Source organism: Bombyx mori, chromosome 8 (assembly GCF_030269925.1).
Source record: "Bombyx mori chromosome 8, ASM3026992v2".
Taxonomy (NCBI): Eukaryota; Metazoa; Arthropoda; class Insecta; order Lepidoptera; family Bombycidae; genus Bombyx; species Bombyx mori.
In genome coordinates, this window is record NC_085114.1 from 14,086,209 (window position 1) to 14,104,711 (window position 18,503).

At 39.9% G+C, this 18,503-nt stretch overlaps 1 protein-coding gene across 2 annotated transcripts in view; it reads left to right on the forward strand.

Annotated features, from left to right (window-relative positions):
* LOC101736354 (formin-like protein) overlaps window positions 1-18,503 on the forward strand; it is a 105,045-nt gene that overhangs the window by 58,558 nt on the left and 27,984 nt on the right. For both annotated transcript variants that reach the window (XM_004923592.5, XM_021346275.3), the window contains exon 2: window positions 14,400-14,570. In XM_004923592.5, coding sequence (XP_004923649.1) covers window positions 14,400-14,570 — 171 coding nt within the window. The remainder of the gene's footprint in view (window positions 1-14,399; window positions 14,571-18,503) is intronic.

Genomic DNA, 18,503 nt, shown 5'->3' on the forward strand with positions numbered 1-18,503 from the left:
CTTGTTCCCGTGTTGTCGTGGAAGACTACGCTCGCTAACAAAAAGCAATGAGGTCAAGAGAGCATCTCGGAATCCGACGCGAAGAATAGTTTTCTGCAAAGAAATACAGTATTCTTGAAACACACAACTTGTACCGGCGCGTTATTTTCTATAACTTTCAAAGTGCGTTTTTTTTTAATTTATTGCTTAGATGGGTGGACGAGCTCACAGCCCACCTGGTGTTAAGTGGTTACTGGAGCCCATAGACATCTACAACGTAAATGCGCCACCCACCTTGAGATATAAGTTCTAAGGTCTCTCAGTATAGTTACAACGGCTGCCCCACCATTCAAACCAAAACGCATTACTTTACTGCTTTACGGCAGAAATAGGAGGGGCGGTGGTACCTACCCGTGCGGACTCACAAGAGGTCCTACGACCAGTAAAAGTGCGTAATGTAAATCTAAAAGAAATTACCCATAAACTGCGTTGGTCTGAAGAAATGTGTGCATTTCATAAGACCAGCGATAATCACAGTGAAGCGTGGTCGGGGTTCACTTTTGTAATAAAAAAGTGAAGGTTTGTCGCTATGCTCATTAAATTTGTTGGTATTCCAGTAATTCGTGTGTGTTTTGTTTCGATTGAGTTGGAACTTTGCACATGATTATTGGTACTTAAGAAAAAAAACTTTTGTTAATTTAGATAATTGACTGGTGGTAGGACCTCTTGTGAGTCCGCACGGGTAGGTACCACCGCCCCGCCTATTTCTGCCGTGAAGCAGTAATGCGTTTTGGTTTGAAGGGTAAGGGTAGCCGTTGTAACTATACTGAGACCTTAGAACTTATATCTCAAGGTGTGTGGCGCATTTACGTTGTAGATGTCTATGGGCTCCAGTAACCACTTAATATCAGGTGGGCTGTGAGCTCGTCCACCCATCTAAGCAATAAAAAATAAAAAAAGACTACTGGATTTACAAGGTTCCAAGATTTCCGATAAGCATATTGAATATCACTATAGCCCCAAAAGCCGTATCCGACAACGTTAGACCACTATGATATGTCCCATTGAAGGCAATAAGTATTTTGTTGTCAACGATACGGCCGAGGCGCACGCGACGCAAGGGAGAGCCAAGAACACGAGGTCGCGAAGGTGCTTAACATGCTCAGAACGGAACCGGTTTGTCTCGCTAAGTAACTATGTCTTGATGCCGAAGTGTGTCTTAAATATAGACGAGATATACATATATACGTTCCACATCCGAAAGGCCCCAATCGCTTGGGTCTTGAGCAATGACTATTTGAAGATATACACATACCGGACATCGGTGCTAGGGATATTGTGAGCCTACCCATGTAGGCAACACCAGTCTGCGTATTTTTGCCATGAAGCGGTCATTGGGAAATTAGTTGTGATGAATGTTGGAAACCAGATGACCCGATGTGAAATAAAAACCAAATATCTTCAATAGTGACCGGTAATCGAACTCAAAATACGAATAGAAATCAAGACTTACAAATCATGATTTTAGCCGGGTTTTTTTTTGAAGATGCATGTGCCTGGGATCAAGAACTTTGAGCAAAGTTTTATATTTTCTTATCATATGAGAAGAATATTTTTTTATATCGGAAACAATATGAACTTTGAAATGTGTTAGCTAGGTTATATCGTTATCCACCTTGACATTAAAACTATTAATCTTATAGTCTTTGGAAGTGTTATTACTATACTTCAAACTGGATTAGACGATTTCGTGAGGGCCATAAATATAAATTCCTATGGTATGTAATCGCGCTACGTAATTTTATAGATTTGTGACTAGCGACCCGCCCTCGCTTTGCTTCGGAAACATTAAATTTTATTATTGATTGCTGAGTCCCGCGACGTTACGTTATTGTCGTAACGCGGGCGACGCCGCGGGGCCAAGCTAGTCTAAAAAAAGTAGCCTAAGTTACTCCTTATGCCATCAGCTACCTATCAGTGAAAGTCTCGTCAAAATCGGTCCAGCCGTTCCAGAGATTAGCCGGAACAAACAGACAGACAGACAGGGGCAGAGCCAAGCCGCTGCCTACCGAATTTTATAAATGTACCGTATATAATATATTCATATGCATGTAGTAAAAAAAAGCAGTTATTTCAACATTACAAACAGACACTCCAATTTTATATATATGTATAGATACAGAGCTTGAAAGAATAAAAATTGGCAAGACGAATCAAACAACTTACTGTGTAGAAATACTAGCGGTGTTGCGCGTTATGCTCTAATCTAATTGAGGCTTCGCTTTATTGTTACAAGGTGAGCGAACGGCATCAAAATGGTCGCTTTGAGCTCCTCTGCCCGAATACAAAAATAAATTTACTAAAATTTATGAATGAATTAAATTTCATTTCATAATCTTTGTATTTTTAAGCCTTATTATTATGATAGGTAATTAAGTCAAGCAAGAAAGTTGTTCAGTATAGCAATCGGTCTTTGATACGTGCAACAATTTTGATGTTATTCGGATGTCTTGATGTTTGTGAAATTTACATTACAGATTCCGTTGAATAGATAGGTCATGGCTTTGAAAGTCAGATCTAACTTTAATATTCTTCGTGTGTCGTAGGACCCTATTGACATTGTGGCGGTAGCCGTCATAGACCACAAGATATTTGATAGATGTCAGAATCTCGCTAACGACATTTTCAAGATGAGCTTGCAAACGGTCCATCTACCCAGCAGTTTCGCCAGCTGATGAAAGATCTTCCCTTTGTCGTTAATGTACCATAATATCGACTACTGCGAAAATTGTATTATATGACATTTTCGCAAATCCTGTTTCTCTATAGAAACAATTACGGCAGTCACCGTTGATGGTTATGGTCTGCAGCTATCGCTGGTGTCGATGGAATAACAATAGATGGAAGATCTTTTGCACAAAAACCAGTGTCTTTACTTGGGACAGCGGCAAGATTCTGTTACATTGTCGTCAGCGCGGTTCATGGTCTTGTTCCGGTTTGTTTTTATATTCAGTCGTTACGAATACTTCACTCAAGTTAATTTGACTGTTTAACTGTTAACTATTTCTCAGAGAGTTAGCAGAGTCATCTAATTGATAATATTTGTTTATATATGTTTTTATATGTATATATTTATGTATATCTATATATTTATGTATATGTTTTTATTTAAGTACGAGTATTTGCATCTATAAATATTATGTATGTTATATATACACATATGTTTAAGTAATATCACCTTCACACTACACCTACCGAGGTTCATCTCTGCACTCCCCTAAGGTAGACTGTTAGAGAATGCCTATGGCATTAAGTCCGCCTTTATACTTTCTAGTTTATGAAGTTATAAATAAATAAATTTGAATCAACAAAACAAACTGAACGGATTCAATTCGTCAGGCCTCCATCAATAAAGTTCTCGATCGCATTAACAGGTCTGTGAATGGTCATTACTCGCGGTCCTCACATCGCACGCATACAACCGGCGTATCCACTAGCTGGAACTTGTCGTCATCAGGCCTCATTATCATTCACATTGTACGCTGTTTCCTCATTGTTATTTAGACGTGAATCACACCCAATACACAGGCTCTCAAACTTTTGTTATCAAACGTAAAATTGAGCAATTTTCAAACGGTATTAAGGAACACTTTTCGAAATTCTTTTCGTTTTAAATTATTGTTTTTTTTCTACCCACACTATTTTTGTAATCTATTTAATTTCGTTAGATAGATTCAGGTAATCTAAAATACGTTTAATATCTTTCAAGTGTTATTTAGAAAACTTAATCTAATCTTACTAGTATGGACTTTATGACAAGTTTGCGTAATAGAAATCAAGTAGTTTTATTTTTGAATTTAACCTGCCTTATTAACATAATTTTTAGGTTATATTTGATGCGAATAATTTCACTTGTTTAAAACGAATATTAGTTTTAATTTAAATGAATAATAGGCACCTATTCTTATTTTCAGTCATACCCAATATCGTATTTATCCACTTAGTCTCTCAGTTTTTTTTTATAAAAAGAATAAATAAATCGGGAATAAATCACACACAATCACCAGGCTCCCAACTAGGATTTCTTTTTAAAAATACAAATTTTAAAAAATCACAAACTTTGAGAATCACTGGTCTAAAGCTATTGTCGAACATCGGTAAACATTTCGTATCGAAGTTATGTGTTTTTAATTTGTGTCCCGACGACTCATTATTAAAGTAGAAAATAAAATGCCGCTTGATTTTGTATTTAATTATGATAAATAATTGTATTGCTACTATATATTTTTAACTCTATGAATGAGTAGACGAGCCCACCTAATATTAAGGTTACCGAAGCACGCAACGTTAACCCAACAAAATTATTAATGCCATTTTCATCAGGTTTGAGCCCCGTGAGTTCGTCTACTAATTCGACGAATCTTGAATAACCCCACGAGGTTACTAGAATACGTAGGGAAAAAAAACTGCCACCTTCCTTTGAGGCATGACGTAACAGTTTAAAGTTATTGCATATTAGCTGTTATCCTTCCCTTAAAACTGGAATGCGTGACGATTTCCTTTCAAAATAGACAAGGCTTTTGTTTGATCTTAGCCTGACTTTCTGACCGGACTGCAGTAATATCTCGTTTTCCTTTCAAAATGAATACAACCTTAAATGTCACCTTCAGAACTAGTTATCTTTATGGCAGGCAACGACTTGGTTGTGCCACTGGCATTGCTGACGTCCATGAGCGACGGTAACCACTTACCGTTAGGTGGGCTGTATGCTCGTCTGCCTACAAAGACAATTAAAAAAAAAGAAGCTTGATGATGATGATAAACATGATAAGTCTACGATTAGCGTCACTCGAAGGCTCCACCTAAATTCTCTCTTGTCCCGAACTACCGGCGTCCTGCAGTTTTTTTTATTGCTTAGCTGGGTGGACGAGCTCACAGCCCACCTGGTGTTAAGTAGTTACCGGAGCCCATAGACATCTACAACGTAAATGCGCCACCCACCTTGAGATATAAGTTCTAAGGTCTCAGTATAGTTACAACGGCTGCCCCATCTTTCAAACCGAAACGCATTATTGTTTCACGGCGGAAATAGGCAGGGTGGTGGAACCTACCCGTGCGGGCTTACAAGAGGTCCTGCCACCAGTAAACCGGCATATATCTGCATTCGCATGAACATCTGCCTTGATTAATGAGGACGCAGAAGACAAAATTGATACGGAAGTTCCACATTTGCGAATATTCACAACATCCTCAGTACGTACCCAGCCTATGTGGACATTTAACAATTGTTACTACTACATAGTTTAAGCACGCTAAATATAATTCTTGTTTACATAACAAATCCATTCACATGTAAACTAGTTGGTACATAATAAAAAGAATTATCATTGTTCTATACTTTTCGTATATACTGTGTTACTTATAATATTTTGTATTCAAGTTTAACAATGTTTGCTATGTGTATGTGCATTACTATAATTCTCATGTTGTATTTGTTATTTTAGCTGTTCTACACGCACTCATCACTTTTATTTATTATTCTCATAATCCTCTCGCAAGTCTGCTGGAAGAGATTTCTTAAAAAAATAAGCAGTGCCTTTGTACATAATTTTCCTATTACTCTGTACTATGTCTTCTTTTCTGTGTACACAAAAAACAATAAAAAAAAAAAAAAAAAAAAGAACATTCCATGAATCGGAACGAAATAGCTGATATTATTTTTATAAACATCGACCGACCTTCCTTGAACTCTGTGACATTCTTGGAATTGTTTGGGCTCGTGTTAAATGTGTTATGTGTTAAATTAATTTCGATTGCTTAAAATACACAATCGATTTTGTTTAAGCCCGTTTGTTACATTGTAGAAAATTCTGCATAGAGAATTAAGGTAACGTACTCTTTGTTTCGTGGTGGTTTATTATACCTAGTCAGGTCATAAATTCTGTCACATGTTTACTCGTAAAATAATTGAAACAAGTTTATTCATTATGTAGCCATTCATATACCAAAATGAACTTAACAAAACATAGATTCTTATGACACTAAAGTTTATTCAAAATGACCTCCGTGATTTTGAATACAGGCCTTCAATCTGCGCGGCCAGTCGTCTATCGCAGCACGAACGAGGTCCATGTCAATATTGGCGGCTGCCTTAATCAAGGATGTCTTGAGTGACTCCAAATTGGGATGAGGCTTTGAGCACGCCTTTTCCTCCAAGTTTTGCCATATCTTGTAATCTAACGGATTCAAATCTGGACTGGAGGAGGGCCAGTCTTCGTGCCGGATTAAGTCGATTTCACGCGCCGCCAGCCAGTCTTGTGTGCTCTTCGCTCTATGAGCTGGCGCCGAATCTTGTTGGAATACCCAGTGCCTGTTATTGAACATGGTATGAGAAACAGGTTCCACAAGGTTCGTCAGGACTGTATTTTGATACACAACTGCATTCGTTTTTACACCTTTCTCACAAAAATGTACCTCTGTTAAGCCCCAATAAGAAACTCACAACCATACCATGAGCGAGGATGGAAAATGACCTCGTTGGACACGCGGAATACGGTTGCTCGCTTCTTCACTACACACCTTATCATTTTGTTTGTTGTAGCTCTCTTCTACAGTAAAAATTTTTTCATCCGAAAAAAGAATTTCCCGATATTTTTTTCCCGCGTACCGCTTCAACAAAGCGCAGCATCTGTTTAGTCTCAGGTCCATTAGACGAGCATTCAAACGATGTCCTGTTTTTCTTCGATATGCCCGAAGCCCTAAGTCTTCATTTAACACCCTTTTCACCGTGGTTCTGCTTAACCCCATCTGAAGGGCCAACAGTTTCTGCTTACGTTTGGGATTTCTTTGAATTCGCGCCTTCACAGCTTTTATCACTGCTGGAGTCCTAACAGACCGAGGGCGACCACTTCTTGACCTGTCATCTACACTAGAGTCTTCATTGTATCGTTTGATGGTACGATAAACGAATCTTTTGGTTATATTAAAATTTTTCAGAATGTTAAAAATTTGAATTGGCGCGTAACCGCAACGATGCAACGCAATAACTGCAACACTATCTTCTTTAAGCGTCCACTCCATATTTAAAAATGAGTAAAATTCTAAAAGTATACATTTTTATTTTCATGAACAATTCGAAATGCGAATTCAATAAACTTTTTTGTGGCCAGCATTCTAAAAGAAAAGTTTTTACTGTGTGACAATACTTATGACCTGACTAGGTAGTATCTGTATCGTCATTCCATTTCATGTGGTCGTTGGGGAGGAATTTGAGCGGTGCCACTGATAGAGTTCACCCGAGTGGCTCATTCCCGCTGAGTAAGACTTCGGCAAAGGCATGGGGAACCAAGTGCAATTCTTTCGGAGCATTTCGCATCGCTGTGGTGCGCGATTGGATCTTGTCGACCCTCAGTCCGTAACTATGCTAGATTTCTATTCACATTGGTAGGACGTGTTTTGAGACCGCATGGGTAGGTACCATGACCCTACCTATTTCAGCCGTGAAGCAGTAATGCGTTTCGGTTTGAAGGGTGCGGCAGCTGTTCTAAAAAAACGGAGACCTTAAAACTCGTTTCTCAAAATGAGTGGTAGATGTCTATGATCTCTGGTAACCACTTAAATGCAGGTGGGCCCTAAGCTCGTCCACCCTATCTAATCAATAAAAAAAAACAAAGTGGATCATGCGTACATTTTAAAAAAACCTACTTTTTTGCGTATTGTGAGCTCCCGCGGGTAAACCCTACCATGATCTAGCTTACTGCCGCTTTAAAGGGTAAGATGGCCGTTGTACAATGTAATTGATACTTATATCTCGTGACTCAAAGTGAGTAGCCTACTCTTCGAACTCGGCAAAGAGCTCGACGTGCAACCTAACGCATGCATCAGCCCGCTGAGTTTCTCGGCGGGTCGCGATTCCAATCCGGTAGTAGATTCATTCGCGAGGCAGCTGCTTTTGAGTTGTTACGTTTCCTTCGGAGGCGCTCGGGCAGCTGCTAGCAAATCCCACCGCTCCTGGCTGAGCCTCTTCTCGCTCACCTGTCCTGGTGAAACTGAAAAGGCCTTCGGGCCACCTCAGTGCCTCATTCATAAAATAAATTAAAAGTGAATAGCCTTCACATTACCATGTCTCCTATAGACATGGCAATGTCACTCACCCATCTATGTCAATAGTAAACAATACATTAATACTAATATGAGAACTAATTTACAATTTTAGTTGCGTTGCGTTATAAAAGATTGGTACATCATAAAACCTGTAATATCCTCGTAAAATATTTTTACGAGTATCTCAGTTGCTATCCCTTATTTTCCCTCGAAATAACATCGAATAATATTTCATTAGAATTGTAGATTTTTGTTATGTACGAACCTAAATGTGATAGAGCGCTAAAATCTTTATCCGCTGTGTTATTTAGACGTTCCATGCGTCCAGGTTTTTACGCGTTTAGTTTAAAATTATAAGTGGCTAGTGATGTCATTTTCTGGGGATCGCTCCGTAATATAGAAATCGAATCTAGAATTTTAAACCCGGTTTTTTTTTTAATTGCAAAATGGGTGGACGAGCTCACAGCCCACCTGGTGTTAAGTGGTTACTCGAGCCCATAGACATCTACAACGTAAATGCGCCGTGAGATATAAATTCTAAGGTCTCAGTATAGTTACAACGGCTGCCCCACTCTTCAAACCGAATTATATTTTCTACATGGATACCAAGTTTCAAGTCAATCGGATACATGGTTCAGTAGTTATAACGGAACATCTGTAAAACCACTGTATATCTATATATTATAGTATAGATTTGAATTCTGTTGGTTGCAATAATAATTCTGTCAAAATACCCAACGTTTTTGATTAATTAGAGCATGCACGCCGAATGACGCTAATGAAGACGTCGTAAAAATAGGAAAGTGAATGGAGTAATTGAAGGAAATACCAGCAACACGAGCAAGTGCAACCGCAAATTACAGTCATAGTGCGCAATGACGTGTTATCCCGCTTCTATCTGGGTACATTGATAAATAACTAATTAGAAAGTTAACGGATAATTGTCGATTGCGGAGGTCTCGTGTGGGTCGAAGGAAAGCGCGAAAGCTGAATTCAAATCCAAGCCTTTGACTAGTGGCATAAGGGCCTGCCCACTAGCGCCTTAATTTAGATTCAGAATATAATCTATTGATCTTACAACGAGCAAAGATGGCTCTCAGTTGTTGTAAATTAGTTTTGGTCGATTTTTGTAATTTTAAAAATGGATCATGGACAAATAGTAGATTATTACTGGTGGTAGGACCTCTTGTGAGTCTGCGCGGGTAGGTACCACCACCCTACTTTTTTGTGCCGTTAAGCAGTAATGCGTTTCGGTTTGAAGGGTGGGGCAGCCGTTGTAACTGTACTCGAGACCTTAGAACTTATATCTCAAGGTGGGTGACGCATTTACGTTGTAGATGCCTATCGGCTGGTGGGATGTGAGCTCGTCCAACCATCTAAGCAATATTTTTTTTTTTAAATAATTCAATTAGATTATCATGTAAACGTGAAATATCAATGATAGCTTAGGACTCGTATGTTCATGTATGTGTTACGATAATACGACAATTACTGCTTCAAGGAAATAATGGAATATATACTTCACTAATACCTGGAACCACTTAAGTCTGAGTGGGCTTTCATCGATCCGTCACTCCACCTAAGTTAAACAGTTAAAGACCCCTCCCGCACAATATTTTTAGGGCGCGATAGAATTATTATTTTTTAATGTCCCAATATTGTCGATTTTATACTTTTTCTCATTATAAGCAGACGATAATTAATAAGTCGTTATAAGCATGAGGGTGAATAGGCACGGATACGGTTTAGCCCACTGAGTTTCTCGCCGGATCTTCTCAGTGGGTCGCGTTTCCGATCCGGTGGTAGATTCTGCGAAGCTCTGCTCTTGTTAGGGTCAGTGTTAACAACACTTCCGGTTGAACCCCGTGAGCTCACCTATATGTTAGGGCGAAGCTGCAATAGCCTATCAAGGCTATCAGCATAGGTCGGAATATAAAAAAAAAAAGATACGGAGCTCGATGCGAACCTCCGTTAAAGAAATACACGTTTTCCACAAGATAGTGCTAGTAATGATATGATAATGTTAGTAGATAGTGTCAAGATAGCCGTCTAATAACATATGGGAGTTAACGAAAAAGGGAAGATCTTCCACCGAGCGGATGATATTACTCGGCAGACCGACGGTCCGAATGTTGTTCGGAACTTGTACATATACAAGCTTATCTTGAAAATGTCGTAAGCGATATTCAGGCATGCGTCGAATATCTTGTGTTGTATGATAGCTACCTCCAAAACCAGTTGGGCTTAGAGCTCATATGCACAACTAAATAAAAGTAAACGGTTGGAAAACTTCGTACTGCAAAGGAAGCTTTGCTACTGAGCTGCTTCTTTTAATTTTTTTATATCTCAGATGGTCCGACGACCTCACAGCTCACCTGGTGTTAAGTGGTTACTGGAAACCCTGGACATCTACAACGTAAATGCGCCACCTATCTTCAGATATAAGTTCTAAGGTCTCAGTATAGTTACAACGGATGCCCAACCCTTCAAACCGAAACGCATTACTGCTTCACGGCAGAAATAAGGCAGGGTGGTTGGTACCTACCCGTACGGACTCACAAGAGATCCTTCCACCAATAGAAAAGTTGCAGTTCTTGTTCGTAAACTGCCCGCCTTGATTCAAATACTCTTCTTAACAATTTAGTGTACCCAAAACACGTACGATAGATGCCAGCTGTTATTGACATTATCAAGTACCGTTGCTCTCGTGTCTACCGCTAAAAGTACCGATCAATAAACAAAAAAAATAAATTCGTACACTCTATTCATGTTTTGAAAGTAGTTAATAACCGTTCGAATGTGCCACAACTATTTGACAAAAACGGGAGCGAATTCGGTCTATCTTCTATATTATATCGTTCCCTCACTACTGAAGATAGCGACCACATGCGACGTATTTCCAATGTGCTCGATCATGGGTGGCATGGACTGCATAGTACAGACTACCACCGAGTGCTTGTCTTGCTAGATCTGACCATCTGGCTGGTGTTCTGCCCACGGCGCGCTTGCCCTCTATGCGACCCGTAATTATGAGCTTCTCTAATTCATGTCAGGGAGACCGCATGATGTATCCGAAGAAGCTACTTTACTGGTGGTAGGACCTCTTGGGAGTCCGCACGGGTAGGTACCACCACCCCGCCTATTTCCGCCGTGAAGCAGTAATGCGTTTCGGTTCGAAGGGTGGGGTATAGCCGTTGTCACTATACTGAGACCTTAGAACTTATATCTCAAGGTGGGTGGCGCATTTACGTTGTGGATGTATATGGGCTCCAGTAACCACTTAACACCAGGTGGGCTGTGAGCTCGTCCACCCATCTAAGCAATAAAAAAAAGCTCATAACACGTTCCCGGCAGATGGAAGAGAGCCTTTTTCGGATGTCTAGCTGCCTAGCCTAGAAAAAAAAAAGTACATTATGGTTGCCACTAATATAATCGCTCAAGTTGATTAAGTGGATTTTATAGAGAACGGGATGGGCCGAAATTAATGACAGTGAGCCCTCATGTTAACTGTGCTGCGTATTATAGGGTTGGTATACTTATGCCATGTTAAAATTTTAGTATCGTCATCGTGAACATCTGTAATGGCGCTTTTGATGAATAGTTTTATGATTATTTATTTATTATGTATATTAATTTTACGGTTTAGTCTGGCGTTTGGAGGTAATGGACGACAAAAAACTTAATGTACCTACCGTCACAAAGTGCGCTTCGAAATGGTAATTCGAATGGCTGGCGGTAGAACCTCTTGTGAGTCCGCGCGGGTAGGTACCACTACCCTGCCTATTTCTGCCGTGAAGCAATAATGCGTTTCGGTTTGAAGGGTGGGGCAGCCGTTGTAACTATACTTGAGACCTTAGAACTTATATCTCAAGGTGGGTAGCGCATTTACGTTGTGGATGTCTATGGGCTCCAGTAACCACTTAACACCAGGTGGGCTGTGAGCTCGTCCACCCATTTAAGCAATAAATAAAAAAAATATGTCGGAAATTGGAAAATGTAAAATGAAAATAGCAAACGCGGAAACTTAAGAAGAAAGGATATCTTTTTTAATTGTTTATTTGAAAATTTATGATCGCATTTCTTTAATATCATTGATTTTCTATATTATTAATCATATTAATTCATTATCAAAATCTATTAGGATCATTGAAAATATATCAAGTGTACAATAGGCCTTACCTATACTTCGTACATTACGATTCAATATTACACACTTATGATTCGGCTGCAAAAAATATGGATTAACCCCTTAACACCCATCATAACGATATAATTGATCTCAACAACCTAGCTAGTAGCTGCATAACGAATAGCTACACGAGAAAATAAACTTTCTGCTGTCGCAATAAGGATGATGGTTTCCGCTGTTCGCTTCACTAATATATTTGCAAACTGTGCTCTTATTATGAATCACATAATGATGTGGCTGGTTTCTCGGAGATGATAAACGTCGTCTCTGAATCGCTGAATAGAAACAGTTTTTGAGAAATAATATTCTTTAAATCATTTCTGGATGAGGGTAGATGGAGGAATAGGTGAATTTTTGGGTATTTTTTTCTCGTACACATCTTTTACTTCTTTTTTTTCATTGCCCTTGTAGGCATACGAGCATACGGCCCAACTGATGGTGAGTGGCTACCGTAGCCCATAGACTTCAGCAATACCAGGGTCAGGGCCAAGCCGCTGCCTACCGTTTAATGTCCATAACGAAAATTATGCGAGTGTTAAATTACTTTATTATATCAATTACTTCATTTCAAGTGGTAATTGGGTGTAGAAAAAATCTAGACCACCAGGTGTCCGTTTGCATACCTGAATTAACAAAACACGTAACCTTTTCTCGAGATAAAAAGACTTGTATGCTAGTCTCGAGCTCACTAAGTACATTTAAAAAAAAAACTATACATGTCGATTTGTTGAAAGAGAGACAGACATGTTTACACAATTCGAATAATGTTGTAATCAATTAGACAGAAAAGTCTTGCTTTATATAAAATAGAATGAATAAATAATCGAGAGCTAAGATACATTTTGACCGAAATAGAAATATCTATTACTGTCCGGTTATCTATTTTAGAATTATATGTCTCTAACTATTGTTTACCGTTAGAAATGGTCTAAATGGCCAATCACTAGAAAACTGGTTCAGGGCTAGTACGATTCTAGTTTAATTCTGAATTCGAAATGACCCTACGTTGAATAAACGATGTAAAGCATTCATTTGGACCTTTTGAAATAGTCTAGACTAGAATAAAATATTATTCGCCATCTTCGCTTTCGACAGCAAGAATAAAAATGGATGAAAAGCTTCAGCCCCCAGCGACGTATATACCCCTTTATTTGCCAATGTCAAAGGGACAACGGTAACCATCACTAGGTGTGCCATAAGCTCATCTAACGTTGTTGGCATAAAAATAATTGACCTACAAGCTATTTAACACTCGGCCCTGGCCAGAAAAAACAAGCTATTTAAAGCTAAACGTTGTATTGACAACAAGACGCTATACTAATCGCCTTAAACGAAAGGACATTATACCATAAATGTATATGGCCTACTGAGGAGGATTTGCCCTCACTAGAGTACACAATCAAAATGACACATTAGCGCATCGTGCTGATTTCAGATAACACAATAAAAAAAACCATGAATAGCTAAAACAATTTAAAATGAGCTCGGATTCATATTCAAGTTATTTATTCAGAGCAGAAGTTGATATGCGAAATACATAAATACTTTCCATAAAGCCGAACAACCACCAAGAAACAGATACAGTTAAGAATCTATCCCGTTTATCGGTGCTCCGGTGAACATAATGGCATCGCAGGCTTTCGAAATCGGTTTCCGACTTATTCATGAGCACGATTCTATCACTCACGTGCGGAATGACGAAACACTGATGAAGGCTGCTATCGTAAATTTTAGAGGACCCGGTCGCGTACTATTACGAAATCGTGCCGATTTTTCTTTAAACACTAAATTCTCAAGACAATCTTCTAGTAATTTAACATTGCCTTCTGTTTGATTTTTCCAGTCACATACAGCTTTTCGTAACTAAATAGGTCAATGCATTGGTTAAAGATCGTTGAGTACTCATGAACACATTATGTGCAGACGTACCACTCATACAATGTGTAGAAGTAAATTTTAGGTCAATGACAAAAATGTAGACTATATGAGTTAGGATTAAGTGGTTTTAATTGGATAGTCTGTGAGGTATAATTCGTTGGATTAATGGGAGAATGTCAAAATGTGAAACGTATGGGGAACGAATGGCAGCTTAAAATCTTCAAAACTAATATTTTGCGCACATTTTCAGGCCTCGATGGATCTGCCTCCCGACAAAGCTAAACTCCTCCGGAATTACGACCTGGAGAAGAAGTGGGAGATCATCTGTGACCAAGATATGGTGCAGGCGAAGGATTCACCGACACACTACCTCAACAAGCTTCGCACATACCTCGACCCTAAAGCTTCGAGGAGTCATCGAGTAAGTTGATTGTCTGCTACTTTAGGGGAAACGCGTTAATTTTTTTCACTTGGCGTTTAATTAATAGATTCATTCCTTCAAAGATGATATAAATCTTCACTTCGGATCTTAGTCTTCTAATTCGACATCTAAAAAAAACAATTTTTATTCTTATCTTAATTGCATTTTAAAGACAAACCTACCCTATAAGTGGAATGTATGTTTGCTTTTTCAGTAAAAGCCAGGATTTAATTCATCTATACGTACAATACGCTCTGCTATCAGTGTATATGCAGTACAAAAGGAGGCCTGCTCTAAATTAGAATGATATTACCAGTATATTGACATTAAGTTCGAACAGCCTTGCGGTGGCGTGTGCCAAAAATAATAATCGCTGCCTTTATTTCCTAGATGCATTAGGTTCTCAATTCCAGAAGTACATGTTTTGTCGAACAAAACCAAACTTTCAACTATCCATTCCAATGATAGACAAACCACTATGAACATAATGTTCCGTTGTTCCATGCCCATATACTCCGTTAGTTTTAAACAATGCCTTGTATAACCATTTGTGGGTGCTGCGATTGTGATCATTCGTGGTGCACATGCGGTTTTATTGGATTAAAGGTCTTTCGTTAAAGGCATAAGTTTTGCCAGACGACGTTATTTCCCAGCAGCTATCGGAATGTATCAGACGGACAACTCGATAATACAGAAATATAATCGAACTGCAAATCGGATGGATCAAGCCTTTTAGATCGCTAATTGGACGGCAAAGCTGACCGTGTATGGCAGCTTTTAGTTGATAAAAAATCGCACTTATAGAACGGTCAATAGATGAAGCGAGAAAAAAAAAAGACACTGTAATTAAACATTGTAAAATATATTACCGCAAGTAACGGTCAGTGTTCAAATGGAGATAGTAGATTAATGAGCATTTTTGTGCGCACCGAATTTGGTACCTCGATTATTTTTTTGCTGTATTTGTGACGCACCATTTGTTGTATTTTATAGTGGATTTCTCAATTTGTGGTAATGATCGGTATGTCGTTTATTCTGAAAATTAACATTTTGACCTCCTCTTTTTATTACCCTTCTTGCTATCCCTTCATCGTGGAAAACTTTCGTGAATACAATGTAATAGCCTATCGGTTGTTGATCAGAAGACTCAACCATTCATCGACAGTTTCCGCGAGCACCTACCCCATCGTCCATCAGTACCATTCGTTTCTTCATGCCAATTTTCTACAATCTCCCTCAAATTGAGGAGGTATTGGTTTTTCAAGTTCTTTAGAATTGATGGATATCCGATTTCTTTAATATCGAGATATTCTATAACAATATCAACATCGAATAACAGCTGACGCATATTTCCTACAACGTATCACAAAATATATCCTACTGATAAACTAAAAAACGATCAACTTGTTAAATACACGGCAGTCGGTGAGTTTAGTTCTCCGTCGATATTGCGACAGTCAACAATCAAATAAACCGAACAAATCAAAGGGAACCCGTTTAACTTCTACTTTACCACTCATATTTGTCAAGACGCCACTTCAATATCCGAGCCGGTTGGTTATTAGTACATATTTAAGAGTGGACGACTTGGTCACAACCCGAGAGAGACCGTGGGAAATGTTATTTCGTAACGCATAGTTTACATGCATGTGGTTTTCATGTAATCTGAGCAGTTGTCTCGTGTTGGTGTGTGGTCGGTGATACGTTGAAGCTCTTTCTGGGTTTTTGAAAACCGCGGAGATTTACATCCTTTATTTTAACTCATTAAATGTAGTTTGAAGAAGGACATACACTCTCAAAATATCAAGGAACAGAATTCGTTACAGATGCGGGGCTAAAATAATCTCATAATAGGTATTTCTTCCAGAAAAATTTGTCATCATCATCATTCATCATTTCAGCCTGTCTTCTGTCCACTGCTGAACATAGGCCTCTCCAACTGATGTCCAGTGCGGCCGGTCCGTTGCCACCTGCATCCAACGTGACCCAGCAATTTTCACCAGGTCGTCGGTCCATCTGGTAGGTGGCCGTCCCACACTGCGTTTGCCAGTACGTGGTCTCCACTCGAGGATCTTTCTGCCCCATCGGCCGTCCGATCTTCGCGCTATGTGGCCAGCCCACTGCCACTTCAGCTTGCTAATCCTACGGGCTATGTCAGCAACTTTGGTTCTTCTACGGATCTCCTCATTTCTGATTCGATCTCGTAGAGAAATACCAAGCATAGCCCTCTCCATAGCTCGCTGCGCGACACTAAGCTTCCTGAAAAGATCCCTTGTGAAGCACCACGTCTCGGAACCGTAAGTCATCACTGGCAACACACATTGGTTGTACACCTTTGTCTTTAGGCACTGAGGGATTTTGGACGAGAACACATTTCTTAATTTACCGAACGCTGCCCAGCCGAGTTGGATCCGCCTACTGACCTCTCTCTCAAAGTTGGACTTACCTAATCGGACTACCTGTCCCAGGTATATATAGTCGTCTACAACTTCAAGAGTAGAGTTCCCAACGGTAACTGCGGTGGGCTTAATATGGACATTGAACATGATTTTCGTTTTATCCATATTCATTTTAAGGCCCACTCGTTGAGAGACTCTATTGAGGTCTCCGAGCATCTGTCCCAAATCTTCCAGCGACTCAGCCATGACTACTATATCGTCAGCAAATCGAAGGTGTGTGATGTATTCGCCGTTTATATTGATGCCAAATCCTTGCCATTCCAGAAGCTTGAAGGAATCCTCTAAGGCAGCGGTAAACAGTTTCGGGGATATGACATCTCCCTGTCTAACTCCTCTTTTAAGCGTGATTTCCTTCGTGCAATGCTCCTGTACTCGGACTGACATTGTGGCGTTATTATACAAGTACTTCAACACCTCGACATACCGATAGTCAATACGGCATCGCTGGAGAGATCTAAGGACCGCCCAAGTTTCGACAGAATCAAAGGCCTTTTCATAGTCCACAAACGCCAGGCATAGGGGCCGATTATACTCTTCGGTCTTTTGTATAATCTGCCGCAGCGTATGTATGTGGTCTATGGTGCTAAAGCCTTTTCGGAAACCGGCTTGTTCGATAGGCTGAAAGTCATCGAGCCTGCGTTCGAGACGGTTCGTGATGACTCTCGAAAACAGCTTATAGACATGGCTCAGCAGTGTTATGGGCCTGTAGTTCTTCAATAAGGATTTGTCGCCTTTTTTGAAAAACAAAACCACAACACCCCTGTTCCATGCCTCCGGCGTTTTCCCTTTGAGCAAGGAGGAATTAAATAGCTTCTGAAGGACTTTCAGTACCGGCGTCCCGCCCGCTTTCAAAAGCTCTGTGGTGATTCCATCCTCGCCCGGCGCCTTGTTGTTCTTGAGCTGTTTGAGGGCCATCCTAATCTCGTACAGGCTGATGTCCGGGATATCCTCGGTATAGTGTCGGGTTAACTTGGCTCTAGGGTCTGTAACCGAGCTTGCAGGCTCATTGGATATCGAGGTGTATAACTGCCCATAAAATCTTTCTATCTCCCGTAGCACCTCGGCCTTATTCGACGTTACACGTCCATCTTCGGTTTTCAGATTTGTCAAGTGGCTCTGCCCAATAGACACGTCTCTTGCAAAGACTCTGGAGCCTTGGTTCCGCTCAATAGTTTCCTTAATACGTTGTGTATTAAAGGAGCGTAGGTCGTGTCGCATGGACTTCGTGATTTGTCTATTGAGCTGCCTATATGACTCAGCTTCCTCAGAAGTTTGGAGTGTCATAGAACGTCGGCTAGCCATGAGGTTCCGGGTGTAGTCAGATAATTTTTGAGGTCTATTTTTGCGGTGGGCTTTAAAATACTTAGACCCTACCGTATGGACAGTTTCCACCAGCCTGCTGTAGATATCATCCACTGATAACTTGCTGTCTAGTCCTTCGAAGCGATTAGATAATTCGAGTTGAAAACTCTCG